This window comes from Ylistrum balloti, unplaced genomic scaffold, assembly GCF_031769215.1.
Source record: "Ylistrum balloti isolate Yb309-2 unplaced genomic scaffold, AGI_CSIRO_Ybal_v1 Utg370868, whole genome shotgun sequence".
Taxonomy (NCBI): Eukaryota; Metazoa; Mollusca; class Bivalvia; order Pectinida; family Pectinidae; genus Ylistrum; species Ylistrum balloti.
The window spans coordinates 299,122-326,653 of NW_026782496.1; the positions used below are offsets into that span (position 1 = coordinate 299,122).

The window sequence follows — 27,532 nt, forward strand, 5'->3', positions numbered from 1 at the left end:
GCATATATAGAAATATTGTGACATTTAAGGAAAGCAATTGACTTAATCTGAGATCACTGTTCACTTAAGAGTAGGAAAGTAGAAAAATCCTAAACTTACAAGTGAAGACTGTTTGTGGAACATAAATTAGTTCAAAACTTAACGAAAATAGCAGATAGATAAAATATTGACCAAAAACTGTGTTTTTAATTGTAAATCTGTATGTATACAGTGGAGACATGACTGATTACTTAATGATTACAATATGTCTGTGCTACACTTTGTGGGGAAATGATTCACTGATAGACACAGGTCCATTATAGTCGCACTTTTATAATCATTATCTTTAAAAGACCACACAAGTCACAGAGGAGATAATTTATTGTGTTGGGGAAAAAAGACATTTTATTTTGAACAAAGAATAACATTGAATCCTGTCCAAGGCCAGTGAACGGTATACATGTCTGTTGAACATATTAAAGCAAAATTGATTGTAGTGTAAAAAGAAATCAAACCACAATATGTTACAAGGCAGAAGGTATCATTCAGAACATAGTTAATAGCTGTTGATAATGAAAAGTATACAAGCACTGCCCACAAGGGTAGACCCTAACCAATAGATGGTTAACATATCGCACAAAACTCTAGAATAGCCAATGAAAGATACTTTAAAATATCGTAATGACTAGCTTCATAGAAATATTTAATGTTCTTCCATAGAAAAGTCACCATAAGTGGGAAGTAATGAGCCAGCTATGTAGTATTGTTGAATGTTGACTCTACCCAGTACTCCTGGACTCATGTTAACCAATTAGAAGGTAATTTGTTGTATTTTGCTATTTTGATTGATCATGATGAATCAATACAAGAATCAGAAATGTAGGGATGTCGTCCAAATGTATCGTTTTACTCGTGTCTGTTTTCAAAGATTTATAAAATCTTTATCAAAAGATTCTTCACAAATTTCAATTAAGCTGTTTATTAAAAAAAAAATTTTTTTTACCAATTCAAAGACGATTTATGAAATTGGTTGTTATTTGATATTTTAAATGATGTGGTGGTTTTAGGTAAGGAAAGGAAGTTTGTTCACTGTTTTGGATCTGCACGTAGAGTTAAGTGAATTTTTTTATGTAAGAGTGATTTCACTAGCTGAGCAAAATTTACACAAAGGGGAACAAAGGACATATCACCAGGGTACTAGTGTGAATATTTTTAGTCGTAAATAATTTGGACATGAGAGTGGGCTTATTACAGGACAAGAGGCCAGCATATTACCTCAGACACAAAGTAAAGGGGTGGGCTTATTACAGGCCAAGAGGCCAGCACCTAGCCTTGGTCACAAAGTCAGGAGCTCAGCTTATTACAGGCCAAGAGGTCAGCACATAGCCTCAGTCACAAAGTCAAGAGGTCAGCTTATTACAGGCCAAGAGTCCAGCACATAGCCTCAGTCACAAAGTCAAGAGGTCAGCTTATTACAGGCCAAGAGGTCAGCGCATAGCCTGTCACAAAGTCAAGAGGTCAGCTTATTACAGGCCAAGAGGCCAGCACCTAGCCTCTGTCACAAAGTCAAGAGGTCAGCTTATTACAGGCCAAGAGTCCAGCACATAGCCTCAGTCACAAAGTCAAGAGGTCAGCTTATTACAGGCCAAGAGTCCAGCACATAGTCCAGCACATAGCCTGTCACAAAGTCAAGGGGTCAGCTTATTACAGGCCAAGAGCACATAGCCTCAGCACAAAGTAGGTCCTACAGGTCCAGAGTCAGCACATAGCCTGTCACAAAAAGTCAAGGGCCAGCACCTAGCCTCTGTCACAAAGTCAAGAGGTTACAGGCCAAGAGTCCAGCACATAGCCTCAGTCACAAAGTCAAGAGGTCAGCTTATTACAGGCCAAGAGTCCAGCACATAGCCTCAGTCACAAAGTCAAGGGGTTGGCTTATTACAGGCCAAGAGGCCAGCGCATAGCCTCTGTCACAAAGTCAAGAGGTCAGCTTATTACAGGCCAAGAGGTCAGCGCATAGCCTGTCACAAAGTCAAGAGGTCAGCTTATTACAGGCCAAGAGGTCAGCGCATAGCCTGTCACAAAGTCAGGGGATGGGCTTAGGATGTGATTTAATCAACCCCTATTTATTTTAATGAAACCAGCACATCCAGCATCTACTGAGGACCAGGCAGTCATTTTCCCCTTTTTACTATGATATCAGTAAAAATTGAAAAAAGTCTGTTTCAGATGGTCATGTGTCATTATTGTTGTATAGGCAATGATTTGGCATATTTATGTCAAAGCTGAAAAGATTCCAGAAAAAACCTTGATACACGAAATTGAGCTTGACAAGCTTATAAGAAGTTATTACTGGGAGATTGTAAATGTTTGAGAAATACATTGTACCAGTGAATGAAAACCATTATCATCCCAAGATTAAAATAATTAATTGTTGTTAGTTCATATACAAACATACAATTTAGAAGAATAATTCATTCATTCAAAAGTTTTTCAAATGAAGATCAATAAAAAGAATATATCAAAGAATAACCCTTGTTTTGTGTTGCATAATTTCTTAGATTGGGAGATGTCTGGCTCATAATGGACGGTCAGTTTGCAAAGAGACAGACATCTCTAAAAATCTCAATCTAGTAGACAACTGCATGGTGGGCTACTGAGACGTGTTATCAAAAGATCACCACTGAGCTTAATGACTCTTAACTTACCTTATAACTATATAGAAAGGTTTAACGGAAGATCAAAAGCCCGAGTCAGAGAGATACGTACAGATGTATACACTGTTATAGTGACCTTGTCTGTACAATTAAATACGTATTTATTATAAATTTTGTTAATTGAAATCAACTATTTATTTTTCTGGTCTAGTTTCAGTTGTTAGCTTTTCATTCAAATATTTATCAAAAGCTACCTATACTTGGTTATTTAAAGGACATATACAATACTTTATGTGATGTAATTACTGCTGTTAATGAAATTTGTTTAAATATTCTATTGATGTCTATTTCAAAGTAAGATGAATTGTAGAAAAGGTCGAAGTTAATTTCCCATCTGTATTTCATAATTAGTATAATTTTCTCTAATAATTAGGCGTCATGATATTTTTTTTTTTTTTTTTTTGATACATACATGTAACTGGTTTTTGTGTATTATTTATTTTTATTATGTACTTGTCAAATGTTAACAGGTGATTGACAAGATAGTCTAAGGTGCCATTCAATCTTCGACTGTGACCTGAATCATGCTATTATACCCCAGGAAATCTAGTCTGGTATTTTTGTACTATAATCAATGACGATTTGATGACTTAACGGTCTGCCGCCTTTCATTTTGTCTTGGTTGCCTCCCTTTGGCAGTTGTCTCCCTTCCATAGTACTCTCCTGATGATAATTCAGCTTCATAACTGACAAAATATTAATTTAAAATCTTTTTTAGTCATTATAACAGAGATAAGGATTTACATACTGAAAATAACCAAGTTACAGACATTGTAAGTTTGGAGCAGAGAATGTCAGTTGCAGTGGATACATACACTGGCAGTGAGACATGATCTTGGTTTTTTTTCCCGATGATTGTATGAAATCGACAGAAAAAAGAAAAGAAAAAACATAGAAGTGTGTGTCATATTTTGTCGCTGAATTCATGTCTTCAGTGGCTTTACTAGTGACTAAATTGTGTGAAGCAGTTTTTGAGACCTATCAAATCAGGACATATATGGTATTGAGAGCTACTTTAAATCTTAACATAAGTTTCCACAATATAACCTTTAACTTTATTTCATTTCACAAGAATTTTGTTAAACTTGGTAAGAATTTGCAATACACATAGACTGAGAACACTTAAGTTTGATAAAAATCTGCACAAATTTACAATATCAATGCCACACTCCTGATTGCTGGTCCAATTTCTTCACCTCAGTTTGATATCAGATAAGCCAATACACAATTATAAAACAAATGGTTAGTGCAAAATTCAGCCTGTGTCTTTATAGACTATCACAAAGGGAGATAAATCCTACACTGTCTGTTGTCTCATTCAATGTACTCCATCATCATTGATTCTGTCTATGTATGAAAGAATCTTATCAATATTCTCTACCGCAGAAATTTAACTCTTTGTCATCATTCACCTTATCTAGGCAATTTTATAGTTTTGTAGGTCCTTTACATTTCAATATTTCCATACATATCATTACACATCAGAAAGATTCTATTGAAACTCAGAATGACATACAATGTTGTGTTAAACTCCAGTGTTTAATATATATTTTATCAGAACATTTTTTTATTTCAATTTCTGCATTTCTTAATTGAAAAAAAATTGTATAATTGATTTAAATATTTTTCTCACCGATATCAAATTACATTTAAGAGGTTGATTAGACAGAAACGAGCTGAAGATAAGGACATTTGTTTTATCAGTAGTTATACTAAGATTAGTGTTATGGAAAACATGGACATCAGTACATACAGACTCAATTGTATCACTTAGGAAAAAAAGGACCCAGTTTTTAAAGCAATTGTTGTAAAATACTATCATCAGAGAAATCTTTGGTTTGATTACAAATTCAAACATCCTAATTAATTCTACCTTGTAAGATAAGACATTGATTTAGATAAACTCTCCAAGGGATATATCTATATATGTAGAAAGGACACCTGGAGAAAAAATGTACAAGAGGAACATCTGTACATAGTTGCAAACATGTGCTAAATTCGGTACATCAAGAACAGACCAAAATAGAATACTGAGGTGTATCACAATAATCGGACAGGGTGTAGATAAGTAGGAGGTAATTGTTATACACTTGATTCAACTTGTTGGTGCAACAAAATGCACTGACCAGGTATTACAGTACAGGTGTGTCACACTGACTATGTATTACTGTACAGGTGTGTCACACTGACTATATATTACAGTACAGGTGTGTCACACTGACTATATATTACTGTACAGGTGTGCCACACTGACCATGCATTAAAGTAAAGGTGTGTCACACTGACTATATATTACAGTACAGGTGTGTCACTCTGAATATATTACAGTACAGGTGTGTCACACTGACTATCTATTACAGTACAGGTGTGTCACACTGACTATATTACAGTACAGGTGAGTCACACTGACTATGTATTTCAGAACAGGTGTGTCACACTGATCAGGTATAACAGTACAGGTGTGTCACACTGACTATATATTACAGTACAGGTGTGTCACACTAACTATATATTACAGTACAGGTGTGTCACACTGACCAGGTATTACAGTACAGGTGTGTCACACTGACTATGTATTACAGTACAGGTGTGTCACTCTGACTATATATTACTGTACAGGTGTGTCACACTGACTATATATTACAGTACAGGTGTGTCACTCTGACTATGTATTACAGTACAGGTGTGTCACATTGACTATATATTACTGTACAGGTGTGTCACAATGACTATGTATTACTGTACCTATGTGTCACACTGACTATATTTCCCAGTACAGGTGTGTCACACTGACTATGTATTACAGTACAGGTGTGTCACTCTGACTATACATTACTGTAAAGGTGTGTCACACTGACTATGTATTACAGTACAGGTGTGTCACACTGACCAGGTATTACAGTACAGGTGTGTCACACTGACAATATATTACTGAACAAGTGTGTCACACTGACTATATATTACTGTACAGGTGTGTCACACTGACTATATATTACAGTACAGGTGTGTCACACTGACTATATTTCCCAGTACAGATGTGTCACACTGACTATATATTACTGGACAGGTGTGTCACACTGACTATGTATTACAGTACAGGTGTGTCACACTGACCAGGTATTACAGTACAGGTGTGTCACACTGACTATGTATTACTGTACAGTTGTGGCACACTGACTATATATTACTGTACAGGTGTGTCACACTGACTATATATTACAGTACAGGTGTGTCATACTGACTATATATTACAGTACAGGTGTGTCACACTGACCAGGCATTACAGTACAGGTGTGTCACACTGACTATATATTACAGTACAGGTGTGCCACACTGACTATGTTTTACTGTAAAGGTGTGTCACACTGACTATATATTACTGTACAGGTGTGCCACACTGACTATGTATTACAGTACAGGTGTGTCACACTGACCAGGCATTACAGTACAGGTGTGTCACACTGACTATATATTACAGTACAGGTGTGTCACACTGACTATATATTACTGTACAGGTGTGTCACACTGACTATATATTACAGTACAGGTGTGTCATACTGACTATATATTACAGTACAGGTGTGTCACACTGACCAGGCATTACAGTACAGGTGTGTCACACTGACTATATATTACAGTACAGGTGTGCCACACTGACTATGTATTACTGTAAAGGTGTGTCACACTGACTATATATTACTGTACAGGTGTGCCACACTGACTATGTATTACAGTACAGGTGTGTCACACTGACCAGGCATTACAGTACAGGTGTGTCACACTGACTATATATTACAGTACAGGTGTGTCACACTGAATATATATTACTGTACAGGTGTGTCACTCTGACTATATATTACAGTACAGGTGTGTCACTCTGAATATATTACAGTACAGGTGTGTCACACTGACTATCTATTACAGTACAGGTGTGTCACACTGACTATATTACAGTACAGGTGAGTCACACTGACTATGTATTTCAGAACAGGAGTGTCACACTGATCAGGTATAACAGTACAGGTGTGTCACACTGACTATATATTACAGTACATGTGTGTCACACTAACTATATATTACAGTACAGGTGTGTCACACTGACCAGGTATTACAGTACAGGTGTGTCACACTGACTATGTATTACGGTACAGGTGTGTCACTCTGACTATATATTACTGTACAGGTGTGTCACACTGACTATATATTACAGTACAGGTGTGTCACTCTGACTATGTATTACAGTACAGGTGTGTCACATTGACTATATATTACTGTACAGGTGTGTCACAATGACTATGTATTACTGTACCTATGTGTCACACTGACTATATTTCCCAGTACAGGTGTGTCACACTGACTATGTATTACAGTATAGGTGTGTCACTCTGACTATATATTACTGTAAAGGTGTGTCACACTGACTATGTATTACAGTACAGGTGTGTCACACTGACCAGGTATTACAGTACAGGTGTGTCACACTGACAATATATTACTGAACAAGTGTGTCACACTGACTATATATTACTGTACAGGTGTGTCACACTGACTATATATTACAGTACAGGTGTGTCACACTGACAATATATTACTGAACAAGTGTGTCACACTGACTATATATTACTGTACAGATGTGTCACACTGACTATATATTACTGTACAGATGTGTCACACTGACTATATATTACTGGACAGGTGTGTCACACTGACTATATATTACTGTACAGATGTGTCACACTGACTATATATTACTGTACAGGTGTGTCACACTGACTATATATTACTGTACAGGTGTGTCACACTGACTATATATTACTGTACAGATGTGTCACACTGACTATATATTACTGTACAGATGTGTCACACTGACTATATATTACTGGACAGGTGTGTCACACTGACTATGTATTACAGTACAGGTGTGTCACACTGACTATGTATTACTGTACAGATGTGTCACACTGACTATGTATTACAGTACAGGTGTGTCACACTGACTATATATTACTGTACAGATGTGTCACACTGACTATGTATTACACTACACTGGGAATTTGACAATTGTACTGATCTTATCATAATTCAGAGTTATAGCCCTTTAAAAGTTTGTACTCAATTGACCTTTTATAAGCAGCCACATATAACACAACGGGACTGAAGGAGTTTGACAATGGGACTGAAGGAGTTTGACAATGGGACTGAAGGAGTTTGACAACGGGTCTGATGGAGTTTGACAACGGGACTGAAGGAGTTTGACAACGGGACTGAAGGAGTTTGACAACGGGACTGAAGGGGTTTGACAACGGGACTGAAGGAGTTTGACAACGGGACTGAAGGGGTTTGACAATGGGACTGAAGGGGTTTGACAATGGGACTGAAGGGGTTTGACAATGGGACTGATGGAGTTTGACAATGGGATTGATTCAATTATAACTGACAAAATTATGGCCCTTTGCAGTTTCATTATCATTAGACTTTGTGAACTAGAAAATTTGATTCAATATGAATAAGTTTTGATAAAACATGGTAAGCACGTTTTTATCAGTATGTTCTTGAACTAGTTTTTACAATGGGACAGATTTGTTTGTAACTTTCTTGCTTTAGCTCTTTGCAAAATACCAGGTAAGCTTGTTTGAGATTAGTCAGTTGTTGGTTTAGGCCTATGAAGCCTCTTGTCAACTATAACATAAAATAATGACTTTTTTATTGGAAATTTGTATCAACCATAATTGAAAGATTCATTGCTGTTTATCGTATTATAAATGTCCATTCCTGACCCCTAGCTACTGATTGCAATCCCCTTCAGTAATCATAATGAAATCTTGAATATAGGAAAAGTAGAGATACATTACCATAGTGCTATTTGTTCCCTTTTTATTACTTGAAAAAGGTACAATTTATGATTAGGTTACATGACAAACAAATCCAATTGTAACTGAAGAACATTTGGCAGATTACACCCCTTGATTGCATTTGCTTAAGAAAGTCTCGATGGTGGAACATCTTGATTGAAATTAGAGCATATGGCAGACTGCATTCCTTGATTGCACTAGCTGAAGAAAGTTGCTGAAGAATATCTGGAAGGTGGCTCCTCTTGATTGCATTTGCTGAAGAAAGTCTATGATATGGCATCTCTTGATTGCTCTTGCTGAAGAACTGGCAAGTGGCACCCCTTGATTGTGCTCACTGAAGAAAGTCTATAAGGTGGCACCCCTTGATTGTGCTTCCTGAAGAAAGTCTATAAGGTGGCACCTCTTGATTGTGCTTCCTGAAGAAAGTCTATACGGTGGCACCCCTTGATTGTGCTTCCTGAAGAAAGTCTATAAGGTGGCGACCCTTGATTATACTTCCTGAAGAAAGTCTATAAGGTGGCACTTCTTGATTGTGCTCACTGAAGAAAGTCTATAAGGTGGCACCTCTTGATTGTGCTTCCTGAAGAAAGTCTATAAGGTGGCACCCCTTGATTGTAGTTGCTGAAGCAAGTCTATAAGGTGTCACCTCTTGATCATGCTTCCTGAAAAAAGTCTAGAAGGTGGCACCCCTTGATTGTGGTTGCTGAAGAAAGTCTATAAGGCGGCACCCCTTGATTGCATTTGCTTAAGAAAGTCTCGCTGGTGGTATGTCTTGAATGAAATTGAAGAACCTTTGGCAGATTGCACCCCTTGATTACTCTTGCTGAAGAAAATCTGGCAGGTGGTACCTTTTGATTACTCATGCTGAAGAAAATCTGGAAGGTGGCACCCTGATTGTATGCGACTTTTATAAAAATAAGTGTAATATCATCCCTTGCAAAAGCGCAAAATCAATGCTTGTAAAGTGACTTTACCACTAACTTATATACACCAGTCTTGTACCCTACTCATGTTTTGTAGACCAGGGCCTGTATTACCATAAATCTTTCTTCTTAGAATCCATTATTTATGACACCACCAATCTTTAATTATTTTAAGAATGATATAAACTCGTGAGAAAAAGATATGTGCTCCTTTTGAACCTTTTAATTTATTGCCAAATTTCTGATGCTTTGAACCGAAAGCATGGTGTCCCTGAAAAGTAGCAAAACAACAAGAAGATGACATTGTGATAATAATCAAACAATTTTTACTGTATGATGTTTTTAGTACAGCTAGCAAATATGTGGAGTTCAAAAATAAAAAAAAAATCAAGGTCACAAAAGCGCCTGGATAAAACATGAGCTATTTCCATCTAGACGATTATCAAGCTTGTTTGTATATGTACCTAGCCCAAGATCTAGTAATTTGGAAAAAAAGTTGGCTAAATAGAGATGAAATGATTTGTAAAAGCAGTAAAAATAGAGAGGAAAGATTGTACATTTTTCAGACTATGGAAATCCTTTTAACTGTGCTTAACACCAGAGATTAACATCAAATAATAATTGTTGAATTAAAAATAGATTTTATCTTGGGAGGAAGTCGTGCGAGCACTACATTCTTTTATCAATTATAACTGTCTGGACTATATTGGATTTTATGATTTTATTGAAATCAACTCCTAGACTGACTTTAAAGAGGATGAGATTATTTTAACTGTTGTTTCCGAAGCCTAGAATGTAAAAGAGAACAAAACCAAGATGATATTGTTTAGTATCCCTTGATGTGGTCTGTCTGTAAATAGATGTGAAAAGTTGGACAGGGCAAAAAATGAGGATAAATTTTTGTTGGGAGTTAATTAATCAGATATCTTACACCAAATAACCCCAATTTTTTTTTTGTTTTAATCCTAAACAGTGTTGCACGAGGAGGTGAATGAAGGAGGGGGGAGGCGGGGGCGAGAAAGATTTTATTAATTGTCCAGAGATTAACATTAAATACAATACATAAAATTAGGAAGGATTATAATATATAAAATAAGGAGGGGTGGGGTGGGGGTGGTGGGTGGGACAGCATTTTAATTGTCCTGAGATTGACATTAAATACTACGTATAAAATAACAAAAATTCACACTTTCCCTCCGTTAGCCCTACTCTTCAGGCCCTTGGCAGTTTGTTGTTGATTTACAATTTAAGTCTATCATTTGCCATGGAAACTTTCTGCAGAATCTTATTGAAACCACTGAAACAATTTTCAAGTTAGAAATGTGAAAATATTGACGGATATAGCACAGTAGGTTAAAAGGCCACTGAGCTTTGCATCGAGCTTTTCTCAGGTGATTATGACCTTATATAGAGTCCATATTGGAGACAAAGAAATGAGATGTTATAAATATAATTTGTAAATTCCATGTATAAGATAGGTGTCCAAAGAAATAAGCCCTTTATAGACATATTTTTTACAATACTGTTGAAATGACTATGAATTTGCAAAATGAAAAAGCTGAACTACTGAATTTTGAAAATGAAAACGAAATTCCTGTTGAACCAATGCATGCCAAATACTCTTAGTGTTATGAAGATATTCCATCATATCTACATCAAGCAGTTGTAATCTTGAACTCTGACCTAGTAATGTTTGTGTCACGAACAGATTTTATGAACATTTGAAGTAATTTCAAGGCCACTGCATATTTGCATTAAATAACAATGTAGGGCGAGACATTAAAATGACCTTCTGTAGGGTCGTCAATTGTCATAACATTGATCCACCAAACAGTGCAGGTGGAGCGGAGAGAATGGTGACCTATATAAATACGTGTACTTACACAATTAACATAAACATGACAAAATCATTAATATGATGTATGTTTGTCCATTTTCTGTACATATACATCTGTAACTACAAAGTTTACATCTTTTGACTCATAGTTTTATGTTTTAAAAAAATCAATGTCTTTCTGCAACATCATAGAAACTTGTAATATATATAAAAACAAACATGATAAAACTTTAGTCCCATAAACAGATTGAAAAAAAAGGGTGAAATAGTTGTACAATTTGTTACGTCAATTTCGCAGACAAAAGATGGTGCTTTCTACATGGAAATTTATGTTCAACCACTTATGAAACAAGCATTTTCATATCCTGAATATTCCCACTAAGATGTTCGCTAAACTGTAGAACACAGCTTTCCCGGCTGCACTGCAGGAAAGGAGTCATGTCGCTTCCTTCTAGGACACTCCAGGAATATATCTAGATTTTTTTTTTGTTTTTTTTTTTTGTATTAAAACATTGTAAGTATATCTCATCCTTACGTAAACAAAGGTTCTCATTTGCATAAATCTTAGTCCATTTCCCTGTCAAATTGAGAGATGAGTCATGGAAGAGGTGACAGCTTCACACCTGGACTACCTGTCCTTAACGAAGGGTAAGGTCACTAACACCTGAACTCAACTGACAAGTTTCCTTCTAATGCAAGTAAATTTTCTGAGATATGATTCGTTGTGAAGCCAAAAGTAATAATTCAGCCTGAAATTTGACTAAGCACAGACAAGGCAAGGCAAACTACAACTCACTTTTCCCTTGTAAGATTCTAAATGTTTGTCTGACAAGAATTTAAAATGAAAGAAGAAATTAGTAAAACTGATTTTGAAGTTATTGAGTATGTGATATATGATGTCCAGGTGTAATGTTGTCTTCGTTCTGTCACCTTCCTCAGACAAATAACCAATGGTGTATGACATTCACGTAATATTTTGTTTCACTGTTCATAAATATGGCTCAATTTAATAGAAAGGTTTTTTTCTTCTGAAACTTGATGCTAACATAATCAAGTAAAAGTGTTATAATCAATCTTGGATAGGGCAGCTAAATATCGGCAACCAAAGGTATCTATGGCAACGATAAGTGGAAAAGCAATCCATGGTTTTAAAGATTTGTGCATATTGCAGAGTTGTGTACATGTATAAGTACTTGACAGGATTTTGGAGACAACAGATGGCAACAGCGATTCCAGCAGTCAGGTTCCTCGGAAATACTGGTGAATTTGTATCAGGGTGTATAAAATAATTTAAAAAAAAAAAAAAAACACAATTCACAAGTTTTCTTACAGTTGTATTCTTCACATATATATAATCTCACCAGCTCATCAATACTAATAACATTATCATCTGTTATCTTTGAACAAAGTCACAATATACTGACAAAAATCTGACAGTGCATGCTAGCCACACGTTAAACATGTAGCTGTAGAACTCTCTTGTGTCTTTTCACAGTTTCACATCCAACTTATTCAATAAAATTATTATGTGATGAAGAAAACTCTAGAAATGACCCGAATGTTGACAGTGAAAATTAATGAACCTCACGTAAAGCCTTCAACAGGATGAAAGTAACACCATGACTTTATATATAATTTTATCACTTTTTCCATGAGCATAATGAATGTCCTGCGTCTGTCCACTTACATTCTTCACACACAACTCCTAAAGACGTTAAATAATACTCGGGGATAATAATTTCCTTTTTAAAAATTTAATTTTTAAAAGGAATTGTTCCTCCATCTGTTAATTCACACATTTTAAAGCATGAATGATAATATTAGGTCCGTAACACAATAAGAATCGCCTGTCCACATGGCACATATTTTGGGTGGTCGGTCCTGACCACTGTGTAGAATGAGAAATGAAACGATGTCACTATAACCACAGGTCAGGTCTGATGGTTATTGGTGTTAATTGTCACATCCTCCCGCGGGTCGTTACTCACACCCGATGATGACGAGGAATTGTCAAAGCTATCCAATGTCACATTGCTGGAAGTTTCTGTGGATGTTTTGCGTTCACGCTTCGGCTGATAGTCTGTAATAGTTACTGTAACAGTTCCCACAGTGACGGCAATTTCCCGTGCACTACTCCGGTCAATATTCCGTAGTCTTGAAGATCTGGAAAAATTAAATCAGTACACTTATTGACTTAATTTACACTGTTCAATTAATTTATAGATCTGAACCTTACATAACACAAAATATTGATTTTTTTATGCCACATCTAATAACTTACTTTAACTTATTAATGTTCCAGAACTTATAGATGCAATCGTATTTCAAACTGACCAGAGTAATGAAAAAGTTTATCTAACAGTTGATAATAGGCCTTGGACTTGGAAATATCTTAATATCAAGACTGACAAATGAAAGGTCATTCCAAGAAGTAAATTACAAGTAAATATCTGAATATCAAAACCACCAAAGGAAAGGACATTTAAAAACAAAGTATTACCAGTTAATATCTTGTTATCATGTCTACTGAATAAAAAGCTCATTTCAAGACAAAAATTATCAGTAAATATCAATATTAAGACTACCAAATGAAAGATCACTTCTTCTAGGTCAAAATGTAGTAGTATAAGTTGTGATATACAAATGAAAGGCTGACAAACCCAGGTAAACTTTTTTTATTTGTTTATGACTTCAATATATTTTTTTTAGATCAGAGCAAGATAGGGATGAATTTGCATTGTAATTTCCAATAGTTTACCAATAACTAGTCACTCTTTTTTCGTCCTGTAATATGCCCTGAGGAGAAAACACAACTTTGACTTAGATGTAAGGGTTGGGATACACTTTGGGACGAATAAACTGTATTCATAAGTATTTTTACCCAACTGCAATAGAAATAAGTGGGTTTATTGCCAGATATGGGCTCATATATACATGTTAAAACAGAAACTAGCTGTTACGTAAGACAACCAACAAAGACCAGTGTCCCACTTCCCACACTCCATGTGACCAACTTCCTACTGTCCTCCAATCTGTCCGATGTTATCAACCCTGTGTATATGACAGCTTCATGAGAAGCGTGTTTTAATTGTCTGACACACCCTGCTCACCAGTTTCTGTCTCTTATTCTGTCACATAGGTCTCTTGTTTCCCTAAGTAGCCTGTGGGAGGTATATGGACCTATGCGTGCTGTCCCCCATATGTAAACCCCTAAGCAGATTGACCACAGTGCATGTACTACCACTTTACAGCAGAGATTTGCGTCTCTGACTGACCGACACAGACCTTCTTGTGGCCAAAGTTCCCTGACCACAACAGTATCATCCATGTGTAAACTATAAATGAGTAACGACTAGTGATATGACATCCACTTGTTACAAGTTCGATGTCTCCACCGTTCACACAAGTTAAACATGCTAAATGTAGATGAGCTCTTCTTTGTACTCCTAAACCTACACCCTACCAGTATTTCTGTGTCTCCTTTAAAACTTATACAAGATTTTTTTAGAACATAGATTGACCTAAAATTCATTATCTTAATTTTTCTTATTATTTTCTCATAAAATGATATCTGTGAAGTAACAACTATAGTGTCTGTCTCAATGTAACTGTCAAAATTTATAGGTTTAATGATATACATCATACATCAATAGAAGGAAACACTGGTAAGACCAGAGTTTAGTGATGAAACGTCAAGATGTTTGTTGTAAAAAAATTGATAAGGTAATGGCAGCTGTAAAGGAAATTGTCACAGACTGTCATACTCCAGGTGATGTTAAGGAAATGCCCAATATCGGGGTGGAGATCTAAATGTGAGTGGAGACTCCCTAAGGATGAACTGAAGTGAGGTGTGTCCAGCTTGTCACCTGTCCCAGAGTCACAGGTAGCAGACTTAATTAATTACGTATTGCTTCATACATCATTTATGATTTATTAAGGTACTTTAGTCCTTCCTCTTTAACACCTAGTACATACAGCATCCATATCCTCCACAAACACTGTTTCTACTTTACCAAATAGAATCAAATGACGGAAGTCACCTTTCACTAATTTTCCAACACAAACAACTTAGAATACAAATGAAAATCACTCCTGAACACAGAATCATAGTAGGACGCCTGTATGGTATATCATGTATTAAATCCAGGGGGCCCACAGTTAACTTCTTCAGAGGAGGCACAAATATTACATTGAGGAAGATTTTCACCAAGCACAGGTTTATTTGTGGATGAACATAGCCTACTGAAGCATATTTAGCAGCCAGATCAGGACTTTTTACTAACCAAAGCAACATCATCTGTAAACAATGTGGCCATAACAACATCATCTGTATACAGAGTGGCCATAACAACATCATCTGTATACAGAGTGGCCACAACAACATCATCTGTGGACTAAGTGGCCATAAAAACATCATCTGTATACAGAGTGGCCATAACAACATCATCTGTATACAGAGTGGCCATAACAACATCATCTGTATACAGAGTGGCCATAACAACATCATCTGTATACAGAGTGGTCATAACAACATCATCTGTATACAGAGTGGCCATAACAACATCATCTGTATACAGAGTGGCCATAACAACATCATCTGTATACAGAGTGGCCCTAACAACATCATCTGTATACAGAGTGGCCATAACAACATCATCTGTATACACAGTGGCCATAACAACATCATCTGTATACAAAGTGGCCCTAACAACATCATCTGTATACAGAGTGGCCCTAACAACATCATCTGTATACAAAGTGGCCATGACAACATCATCTGTATACAGAGTGGCCATAACAACATCATCTGTATACAGAGTGGCCATAACAACATCATCTGTATACAGAGTGGTCATAACAACATCATCTGTATACAGAGTGGCCATAACAACATCATCTGTATACAGAGTGGCCATAACAACATCATCTGTATACAGAGTGGCCATAACAACATCATCTGTATACAGAGTGGTCATAACAACATCATCTGTATACAGAGTGGCCATAACAACATCTGTATACAGAGTGGTCATAACAACATCATCTGTATACAGAGTGGCCACAACAACATCATCTGTGGACTAAGTGGCCATAAAAACATCATCTGTATACAGAGTGGCCATAACAACATCATCTGTATACAGAGTGGCCCTAACAACATCATCTGTATACAGAGTGGCCATCATAAAGAGTGGTCATAACAACATCATACTGTATACAGAGTGGCCATAACAACATCATCTGTATAAAGAGTGGTCATAACAACATCATCTGTATACAGAGTGGCCATAACAACATCATCTGTATACAGAGTGGCCCTAACAACATCATCTGTATACAGAGTGGCCATAACAACATCATCTGTATACACAGTGGCCATAACAACATCATCTGTATACAAAGTGGCCCTAACAACATCATCTGTATACAGAGTGGCCCTAACAACATCATCTGTATACAAAGTGGCCATGACAACATCATCTGTATACAGAGTGGCCATAACAACATCATCTGTATACAGAGTGGCCATAACAACATCATCTGTATACAGAGTGACCATAACAACATGATCTGTATACAGAGTGGCCATAACAACATCATCTGTATACACAGTGGCCATAACAACATCATCTGTATACAGAGTGGCCATAAAAACATGATTTGTATATACAGAGTGGCCATAACAACATCATCTGTATACAGAGTGGCCCTAACAACATCATCTGTGTACAGAGTGGCCATAACAACATTACTTGTGGAAAATGACTTCTCAACAAGCCTGACAATGGGATACAACTTCATGATTCCAATGCAAGTTCGCAATCTGAACACCTTATCTAAACCAGCTTTTCTAGATGCCTCCTACAGCCCACTACCACAAACAGGTAGACTTTTACTTCAGAGATATCTCCTACAGCCCACTACTACATACAGGTAGAGTTTTACTTCAGAGATACCTCCTACAGCCCACTACCATATACAGGTAGAGTTTTACTTCAGAGGTACCTCCTACAGCCCACTACCATATACAGGTAGAGTTTTACTTCAGAGATACCTCCTACAGCCCACTACCATATACAGGTAGAGTTTTACTTCAGAGATACCTCCTACAGCCCACTACCATATACAGGTAGAGTTTTACTTCAGAGATACCTCCTACAGCCCACTACCATATACAGGTAGAGTTTTACTTCAGAGATACCTCCTACAGCCCACTACCACATACAGGCAGAGTTTTACTTCAGAGATACCTCCTACAGCCCACTACCATATACAGGTAGAGTTTTACTTCAGAGATACCTCCTACAGCCCACTACCACATACAGGTAGAGTTTTACTTCAGAGATACCTCCTACAACCCACTACCACATACAGGTAGAGTTTTACTTCAGAGGTACCTCCTACAGCCCACTACCACATACAGGTAGAGTTTTACTTCAGAGATACCTCCTACAGCCCACTACCACATACAGGTAGACTTTTACTTCAGAGATGTCTCCTACAGCCCACTACCATATACAGGTAGACTTTTACTTCAGAGATACCTCCTACAGCCCACTACCACATACAGGTAGACTTTTACTTCAGAGATGTCTCCTACAGCCCAATACCATATACAGGTAGAGTTTTACTTCAGAGATACCTCCTACAGCCCACTACCACATACAGGCAGAGTTTTACTTCAGAGATACCTCCTACAGCCCACTACCATATACAGGTAGACTTTTACTTCAGAGATGTCTCCTACAGCCCACTACCATATACAGGTAGACTTTTACTTCAGAGATGTCTCCTACAGCCCACTACCATATACAGGTAGACTTTTACTTCAGAGATACCTCCTACAGCCCACTACCATATACAGGTAGGCTTTTACTTCAGAGATATCTCCTACAGCCCACTACTACATACAGGTAGAGTTTTACTTCAGAGATACCTCCTACAGCCCACTACCATATACAGGTAGACGTTTACTTCAGAGATACCTCCTACAGCCCACTACCACATACAGGTAGAGTTTTACTTCAGAGATGCCTCCTGCCTACATTAGAATAGGTAAAACTTTAGCTATTTGGATAAATTTGTCCTCTGAAGGAAACAATGCCAAAAGCTAACAAAAGCTGTCACCTAGGGACCAATCAATCCCCACTCTCCTTTTCCCACAAACATACTGTACATCATGTAGTTGGCCATATAGGGGTTTGGGACATAACTGTGGTAAAATTTCATGTCATGTAAAATTCATCTGCCCATTCGTCCGTCCATCAATCCATCCATCCTCTATCCAACAGACAGGCAGATTGACAAACAGACCCTACTTTTAACTGCACTGGAGGGGGAGCTAGAATTTGTTATAATCATTATTGAGTAAGCAGTATGGATTTTATTGGGTCAGGTGAACATTAAGTGGCATTGCCAAAAAAATGGGTGGCCATGGCTAGCTGGTATACTGATTAAATATAATTAGAATGCACACACAAAATATTCTAAAAATTTACAGAATGTTCATCTGCTTAATTAGAAATTACAGGTAAAACATGTCAGACATATTTATAGTTAAATAACTGATGTATCGAATTTATAGGCTATACAGAATGGACATTATCATAAAAATTCAAAGGAAGTACCCCATGAATATTCCACAAGACTAATTAATGAAAGAGAAATGCATAGCCCATAAGAATCTGTTGTATCACAATGTACACTGCCAGACATGGAATTGAATGAAGTGACTGTGTGTTGATTATTACTCAGTGTGATTTATCTTACTGGGTGATGTATACAATGTAATTAACTATATTAGTGATCCAACCTCAAAATCACCTTGCCTTTCCTATTAACAATCTCCTGTGAATTAATTCGTCGACACAAAAATGCCTTAGGCAACTCTTTTGACCTTGAATATTCTAACGACAATTAGTCCAATGCAGTAGTGGATGTACCAGTACCTGGGAGTTTTATGTTTTATTGTAAGTATACATAGATACTAAAGGGAGGGTGTGTGTGTGTGTGTGTGTGTGTGTATGGCACATCACCTTACCATTCTGATATTAGGATGACCTCGACCAGAAAATAAATTTGACCTTTATCTCAGTGACCTTTACCTTGGAAGCAGGGATATTACAATGGTAGGTGACACATTGCCTTTCAATTCTAAATTGTTCTTACTTCATGTGCCACAGAAGTGGGATAGGGGGTATAAAATATTGATATGGTGTGTGTTTATCCACAATGTCTTTGGCCTTTGGATAGCTCCCTTAGCTCCCTTCATCTTCATTCTTCGGTAAAATTTTTAGATTTTAGACTTTTTAGACTATTATTCTATTTAATTAATTTAAGAGAACAGTGAAGGATGACAATGTTATTTATTTCTCTGACTATATCCATTTTATTTATATATTGTGCTGCACCACAAAATGTTTCCACTAAGTTAACGAAACTGTTTAAAAAATATCTATGACTGTATACAAATAGAAAATCTTACAATATCAAATTAATTGCATTCATTTTTTTGTCCTATCCATTTCGTTCCGTTTAGCTTTGTTTCTCTCATTTTCTCCATGTTAACATTCCTTACATACCACAACTTTACGAGTACAGATTTCTGTACCAGTATACTCTGTTGTTAAGTGTATAATGACGATACCTCTCTGACTTATCAATGAACAGAAGAAGGTTTACCTTTGTGGATGTGTATTCTTTTTTGCTGTATTTGTATGGTTCTTTTCTTTTTTTATGTTGATGGTACTGAGGGTGGTAGTTTCTATAGGAGGGGGAGGTAACTCTAAGCGGTAATCCTCCTGGGTGCTATCACTGTCCACTGCTTCTTCCTCTCTTTCCTCCTCATGTTCTTCCCTTTCTTCTTCTTCTTCCTCTTCTTCCTCCTCCTCCTCTTCTTCTTCCTCCCCCTCTTCCCCCTCCCCCAGGGCTCCGTTTTCTAGCTTCTCCTTTTTTGGGGGAGGGGGCACATATTGCTGAGCAACCTGTTGTGCAACCAATTGCGAATTTAATCGTGGTTTTCTGAAACATATAAAAGAATCACAACATTATTTTTCTTGTTATCTAAGTATGTGTAATGAAAGTTCAACAAAAGCTGGCCTGATAAACACATAATAAATTACTACTTGGTCAGTGGAATCAGTTGTAGTAATCAACAACATCAGTATTGGGACTTCCTTATCAGAATGTTCCTGTATAGTACTTACTCAACCAGTCTACAAAAACAGTGAGTTTGACTAGAGCAATTACAGGTACCCAGACAGGTTCAGTTGGAGCAATAACTGTGTTCACTTGTGTCAATGGTAGAAAAAATATTTAAGAAATACAATATCTCACTCATTTTTTTTTTTGTTTTTTTTTTGTTTTTACTCACCAAGGATAACATTTCATCTATGTGTAAATGGCATAGAGGATGGAGTATCAAAATCTGGATTAAGTGGCTTTATTGTAGGTTTACATGTTTTGGTTAGCTGGACTAGCCGTTATGAAAATATTTATTACAGTTATTAAATATTTATAGGACTAAGGTTGAAATCAAATTAAAATTTTATTTTTGTAATATGTACATACACAATGCTGTCATAACTTTGTTTTCTCTAAACCTCATTTCAATATGTGACGGTCATCCATGTTGTCGTGCACTTTTAGGTACGTATTGACAACACCAGAGGCTGTCCGCATGGGATTGCTTCATGTTGCGCATGTGTAAGTCACGATGATCATTGTGTATACATGAATGTCAGTGAGCTAGCTGGACACAACACTACTGCTACTTCATAACCAAATATTAGTGTCTATTGGATCATTCTAATTACAAAATGGCCAACTCATGTAAACTGACTTAACTGCATCTTTTATCATAATACTAACAATGTATCCTTATTAGCAGTTTGACACACAATTGAAAAAAAAGGAAACATAATGATACATTGTTTCAAATTGTCAATGTGAAAATTTGCACTTAATGTATAAAAATTGTCACTTAACATATAAAATTTGTCATACAATGTGTAAAGCTGTTACATAATGCATAAAAATTATCATACTAGGTGTAAAGTTGTCATACAACGTAACATTGGTGCAGTACTCAAAATTGACACACAATTTTATATATTGACATAGTTGTCTGCAAAATTGACACATTATATAATATGACAAACGGTGAAAAAATTGTTGAATTGTGCACATTTCGTTGCTATTTGTACATACAGTTCCCACCGTGAAACAAATCAAACCAACTTATATACATGTATGCAACAAATAACTTGATTATACTATTTTGTAAAGTGCTTCTTTAAAAACAATCTCACTGTAAAAAGCAGCTACTTAATGTCTTAATTACTAGTTATAAAATTACATACAAAATACATGTCATAATAATGGAATAATGTTGCTATGGTGATGAGATTTCCACAACAATGTTAACACAGACAGCTTTCCACCATTTCAAGCGACATTCTGACCCTTTATTATCTACTAATGGCCATCCAAAAGCAATCTTACCACTCTAATGGTGTCATAAAAAACAAATAATTTTTCAGAATTTTTTTTCTAAATTCTGCATGGCACTTATTTTCGAATAGGTTTCATGATATCTAGATGATATGGTGGGACAACCTTACCAGGAGTAGCACTACATTATGTCTCATCTCGCTGTAATGCACATAAAAACCGGCTTAACTCTGTCCAATGAACCACAATTATTCTCAATGTCTGTACATGATTCATAATGACAAAATTCGCTGTATGCAAAACTACGATCACATGTTAATTTTAAGGTGTATATATCCAAATTGACTGACTGTAACAATACGATTTGAATCAATTATTACAGGGCTGATACTATAAGAGAAATTGATGACTACATGGAAGGTAATATGTCGCCAGTCGAGACATTGTAGCCTTAACTGGTGATCGTAACCCACACTCCAGTATGCCCAAACTGACATGAAGACTGGACAAACTGTTAAGACAAACTGCCCTAGGAACCAGCCATACATGTTCAGAAACTTAGTAACATGACTTTTGTTCAAACAGACTCTATATAACTTGACACCAGGTGATATATGTCTCTCTGGTAACCTGACTAATGCTCCCAAAAATCTACCTTGGTAACTTGTCTAATGTCACCCTGGTAACATTGGCAACATGACTCTCCCTGAAAATCTACCTTGATAAACTGACTAATTTCTCCTTGATAACATGACTAATGTCACTGACTATCTATCCTGGTATCTTGACTAATGTCCCTGACGATCTACCTTGGTATCTTGACTAATGTCCCTGACTATCTACCTTGGTATCTTGACTAATGTCCCTGACTATCTATCCTGGTATCTTGACTAATGTCCCTGACTTTCTACCCTGGTATCTTGACTAATGTCCCTGACTATCTACCTTGGTATCTTGACTAATGTCCCTGACTATCTATCTTGGTATCTTGACTAATGTCCCTGACTATCTACCTTGGTATCTTGACTAATGTCCCTGACTATCTACCTTGGTATCTTGACTAATGTCCCTGACTATCTACCCTGATATCTTGACTAATGTCCCTGACTATCTACCTTGGTATCTTGACTAATGTCCCTGACTATCTACCCTGGTATCTTGACTAATGTCCCTGACTATCTACCTTTGTATCTTGACTAATGTCCCTGACTCTCTACCTTGGTATCTTGACTAATGTCCCTGACTCTACCCTGATATCTTGACTAATGTCCCTGACTCTACCTTTGTATCTTGACTGATGTCCCTGACTATCTATCCTGCCCTGTATTTTGACTAATGTCCCTGACTATCTATCCTGTCCTGTATTTTGACCAATGTCCGTGACATATCACCCTCCCCTGGTAATAGACAAGAATTTTCTACATGATATGTTTGTATCTAGGTGACAAGGCCAGCTCTCTACTAGCCACTGCCATCTGTCTTCAACATTAGCCATCAAAAGACAACAAACCAGGAAACAGAACACACCTCAATCCTGCACAAAATAATAAACACTTAATTAGTGTAATTACATGTATAGTGAAAGAGTCCATGTTCTTGCATCCAATGCTGAAACCACACCACATCTGGCAGTACTCCAACTGGGTAGGGATCGACCTAGTCTCGCACACCTTACTGCTGCCATAATTAACTAACTGGGGGACGGAACAAGCCCATTCCAGCCTCACTCCCATCCGAGAGAATCAAGAATCAGAATCACCCACCAATGTGGCTTTGATGCTACCAAGTAGCTAGGGAATAAATAGCATTTGTTGAAGATACAGCTAACAGCCTGCTTCTTTTTTCATAAATGATTATTCCCTTATAACCACACCTTATCAAATTCAATACAAAACCAAATGACTGGTATTAATATCATTCTGAACAGGAAGGGAGTGGTACACACACTACAAGGGGTAAAATGTCAAAGCTGGCCAAAAGGTTGTGTTTCTGAGTGTTGAGTGATTAATCATTAATTAGTGCTTTATGTCAAATATAGCATGGATGAGACAGTAAATCAAGAAGCCTAATGGACCTGTATCCCTCACCTGATATTCACAAATCCTAGAACATTTGGATTTAAAAACTGGTCAACATGGGATATATTACTAATGGACCTTGTTACGGACACATTCAGTAAATACAATTTGAATATTTTATGCAATTTGACTCCAGTGACCTTGTACACATGTCAAGGCCCGTTACCTTTTTCTACTTTTTTCCGCCTTCATCACATCTACCAGCCAAATATTGTGAACCAAAAGCTCTGCCTTCATCACACCTACCAGCCAAATATTGTTAACCAAAAGCTCTGCCTTCATCACACCTACCAGCCAAATATTGTGAACCAAAAGCTCTGCCTTCATCACACCTACCAGCCAAATATTGTGAACCAAAAGCTCTGCCTTCACCACACCTACCAGCCAAATATTGTTAACCGAAAGCTCTGCCTTCAACACACCTACCAGCCAAATATTGTGAACCGAAAGCTCTGCCTTCACCACACCTACCAGCCAAATATTGTTAACCGAAAGCTCTGCCTTCAACACACCTACCAGCCAAATATTGTGAACCGAAAGCTCTGCCTTCATCACACCTACCAGCCAAATATTGTTAACCGAAAGCTCTGCCTTCATCACACCTACCAGCCAAATATTGTTAACCGAAAGCTCTGCCTTCATCACACCTACCAGCCAAATATTGTTAACCGAAAGCTCTGCCTTCACCACACCTACCAGCCAAATATTGTTAACCGAAAGCTCTGCCTTCACCACACCTACCAGCCAAATATTGTGAACCAAAAGCTCTGCCTTCATCACATCTACCAGCCAAATATTGTTACCCTTGGCCTTTTGGTTATCACCAGTCTTCTTACAAAAAAAAATATTAAACTCTGTGACCTCTAAAAAGGTCAAGGTATTTCAGTTTGCAAAATTCACCAGCCTTTCTTCCTCGAACGTACAAGTCAAAAATCATGAATATATGTCATTTTGAGAACAGAAAAATAGGTTTGAGTGATCTAGAACTTTTGACACCTTGACCTTTGATAATCAGAAGTTGTTTGAATTTGCTCCTGTGGCCTTGAATATGGTTCAAAAACACTTTTTCACAAACTTTGTCAGGTTTCTTCCCAAGAATCTACCAGGCAATATAAAGACTTTTGGCAACCTTATTGAGAAATCTTTTTAAAGGAGACTTATGTTTAGTTTAACACAAGAATGTTCCTGGTCCTATGAAAACCAGGACCTGGTTATGTTTTAGTTTAACACATGAATGTTCATGGTCCTATGAAAACCAGGGCCTTGTTAAGTATAAACTTTTGATAGTGTTATGATACTAGTGGGTAGTGTATATGAACCAAATCTGATGAGAGATTCTCAAGATCACAGAATCATTCAATATGGGGTTGATAAACTAACAATGATTTGCAAGTTTAATTCTTTTTTCTTTTTTTATAAACACATCATTTTTTTCTTGGCTAAATTATGTCATATATTCATCACCAACAACTGAAAATTATATTGTAATATTTTCATTGCTGGAAGTTCAATCTAGTTTATTTTTTCAAGATCTAGCTGTTTATTTTCAAGCTGTTTAACAACAATATTCACTTAAACATCAGATTTTTCTGCTGCGATCAAAACCCTTCAGCTTGAGTCATAAGTATAACCTGATATCAGATTGAAGTGTTGTAATAAGGATTTTATCAGACAGGATCAGAATGAATATAGACTCCAAACTAATCACAAGATTTTAGGCAATTACCTATGTAAACTAAAACAATCTTCTGTCAAACTGAAGATAATACCAGTTGTAACTATATAAAGTCATAATGTGTTCCCGATTATTAAAGTCACTTCAGAGTAGGTGTTATGACGTAGCAGAGAAGTACAATACAAATTTCATCGAGATAAACCAGAAATTATCACCACAGATAAATATCAAGGTGGTTAAAATGGCTAAAAAAAAGGTTTATCAAATCTACAAATGTGTTGGATTATCTGCACTGTAATAAGATCTGTGCCGCCTGTGACTTCAGCTCTTTGATCATAGGCCGGCCAAAATGTCCCTCTCTTGGAGTTTTATTTGTCTACATAGCCAAAAATCTGTAGGAAGTTCATAATCCATCATGACTGACCAAAATCAAGCCCATGTACCACTTAAATACGTCATTTAAGCTTTTTTTTCAGAAATGACCTATAAATAATTATGGTTTTATTGTGTCACACATGTTCGCAGAGAAATCAGATATCAAACAAGATCATGATTATACTTAAAGTGTGGCTAGAATTAACACTGTAAAAACCCTATCAGACTTCTTGACAATTGTGATTCCTATCTGCGTCCGCTACCCACCACATTTTTGGCTCAAATTAGACAAGGTTTATTTATATACATCAATGAGATGAGATCGTCTCAACGATAACTTCATAAACATGACGGGCCCAAAACTTACAACGCCATGACCAAATCTACTACATGTATGTAGGTTAATTTTTGTATAAATTAAATACTGCTTACTGTAGGAGACCATGGTTTAATAATATTCTATATCATATTGACAAACCAAATGTTCAGAATTTTCAATTAAAATTTATAACCCTTTCTCTTTACATAACCCTCCTTCTCTGTCTCATATGTGCTTTTGTTGTTTCTTTCCCATGAATTAAAAAAAATTACTTATATACAAATTATAATGTTTATCAATTTCTTTTTATAGAATATGATGTATGTGTCCATTTAATTCCCAGGTAAACATCATTTCAATATCATCAAAAGATATTGAGCTAAAATCTCAAAGCAGAATTTCAGCAGTCCAAAGCACAAAGGAAATCTTTAAATTCATTAGCTATGGTTTTTCAACTGTTTACTTTGTTATAATGTAAGATTGTGCTTTACAACTACACTGCTTCTGTAGTGCTACAGAAATCACTAAACCAAAGCTGAATAAAAAATATTGACATCTCATTACATTTCCAAATATTTCCAGTCTAATTAAATGACTGAAATTGAAATTATGTTCTAGTTCTGGAAAAATATAATAAAATTTTACTTTACAAATAATCAGTAATGGAGCATAGTATATTGTAAGCCCTGCAGACTAACTTAAAAAGACATTATCGAAGGGAACGTTTCAACGCACTGTAGTGGCACAAAGGCAGCACTTCTTTGTTAATTAGACAAGTCTTACAATCAACACTTCTCTTCTAAAAGAGCAAGGGTCACAACTAGTCAAAAGCTGATAACTTATAGGGACAAAGTCACATTCAATTGTTGCTATCCTCTTAAAAGAAGAAAATAATGCAGATTATTTACTAGGTCAGCGATTGATATATATCTTTATAGAATACCAGTCCATTTAAGAATGGGAGTCAAATTAAGTCAACAGTAATCTATGTTTAGTCAAAGAATGCTTAAACCAGGCCATGGTAAGAAAATTGCTTTGAAGGTGGCCTAGATGAAACCATGGAGATTTTTGTGTGATCAGTTCAAACAACTTAGTCAAATACTGTATGAATATGTACAGGATTTCCACAGCTGAAAATACCAAACAGGAGAGAAATATTCAGAAAAGTATGACACAATGCTCAAGATGGTGATAAGTACAATATTCACATTTTCATGTATCATTTTGACATTTATAACAAAATGTTGATAAATACTATATTATCAACATCCAAAATGTGCTAACCATTTCCAGATAGATCAAAGCAGAGAGCCAAATGACTGCTAGGG

General features: G+C 36.5%; 1 protein-coding gene across 1 annotated transcript in view; it reads right to left on the minus strand.

Annotated features, from left to right (window-relative positions):
• Positions 1-12,622: 12,622 nt before the first annotated feature.
• LOC132559157 (RING1 and YY1-binding protein-like) overlaps positions 12,623-27,532 on the minus strand; it is a 32,563-nt gene continuing 17,653 nt past the window's right edge. Inside the window, exons 3-4 of the mRNA XM_060223772.1 lie at positions 19,988-20,326; positions 12,623-13,468 (exon numbers count right to left, since the gene is read on the minus strand). Of these exons, the coding sequence (XP_060079755.1) occupies positions 13,237-13,468; positions 19,988-20,326 (571 nt within the window). The 3' untranslated portion in view covers positions 12,623-13,236. The remainder of the gene's footprint in view (positions 13,469-19,987; positions 20,327-27,532) is intronic.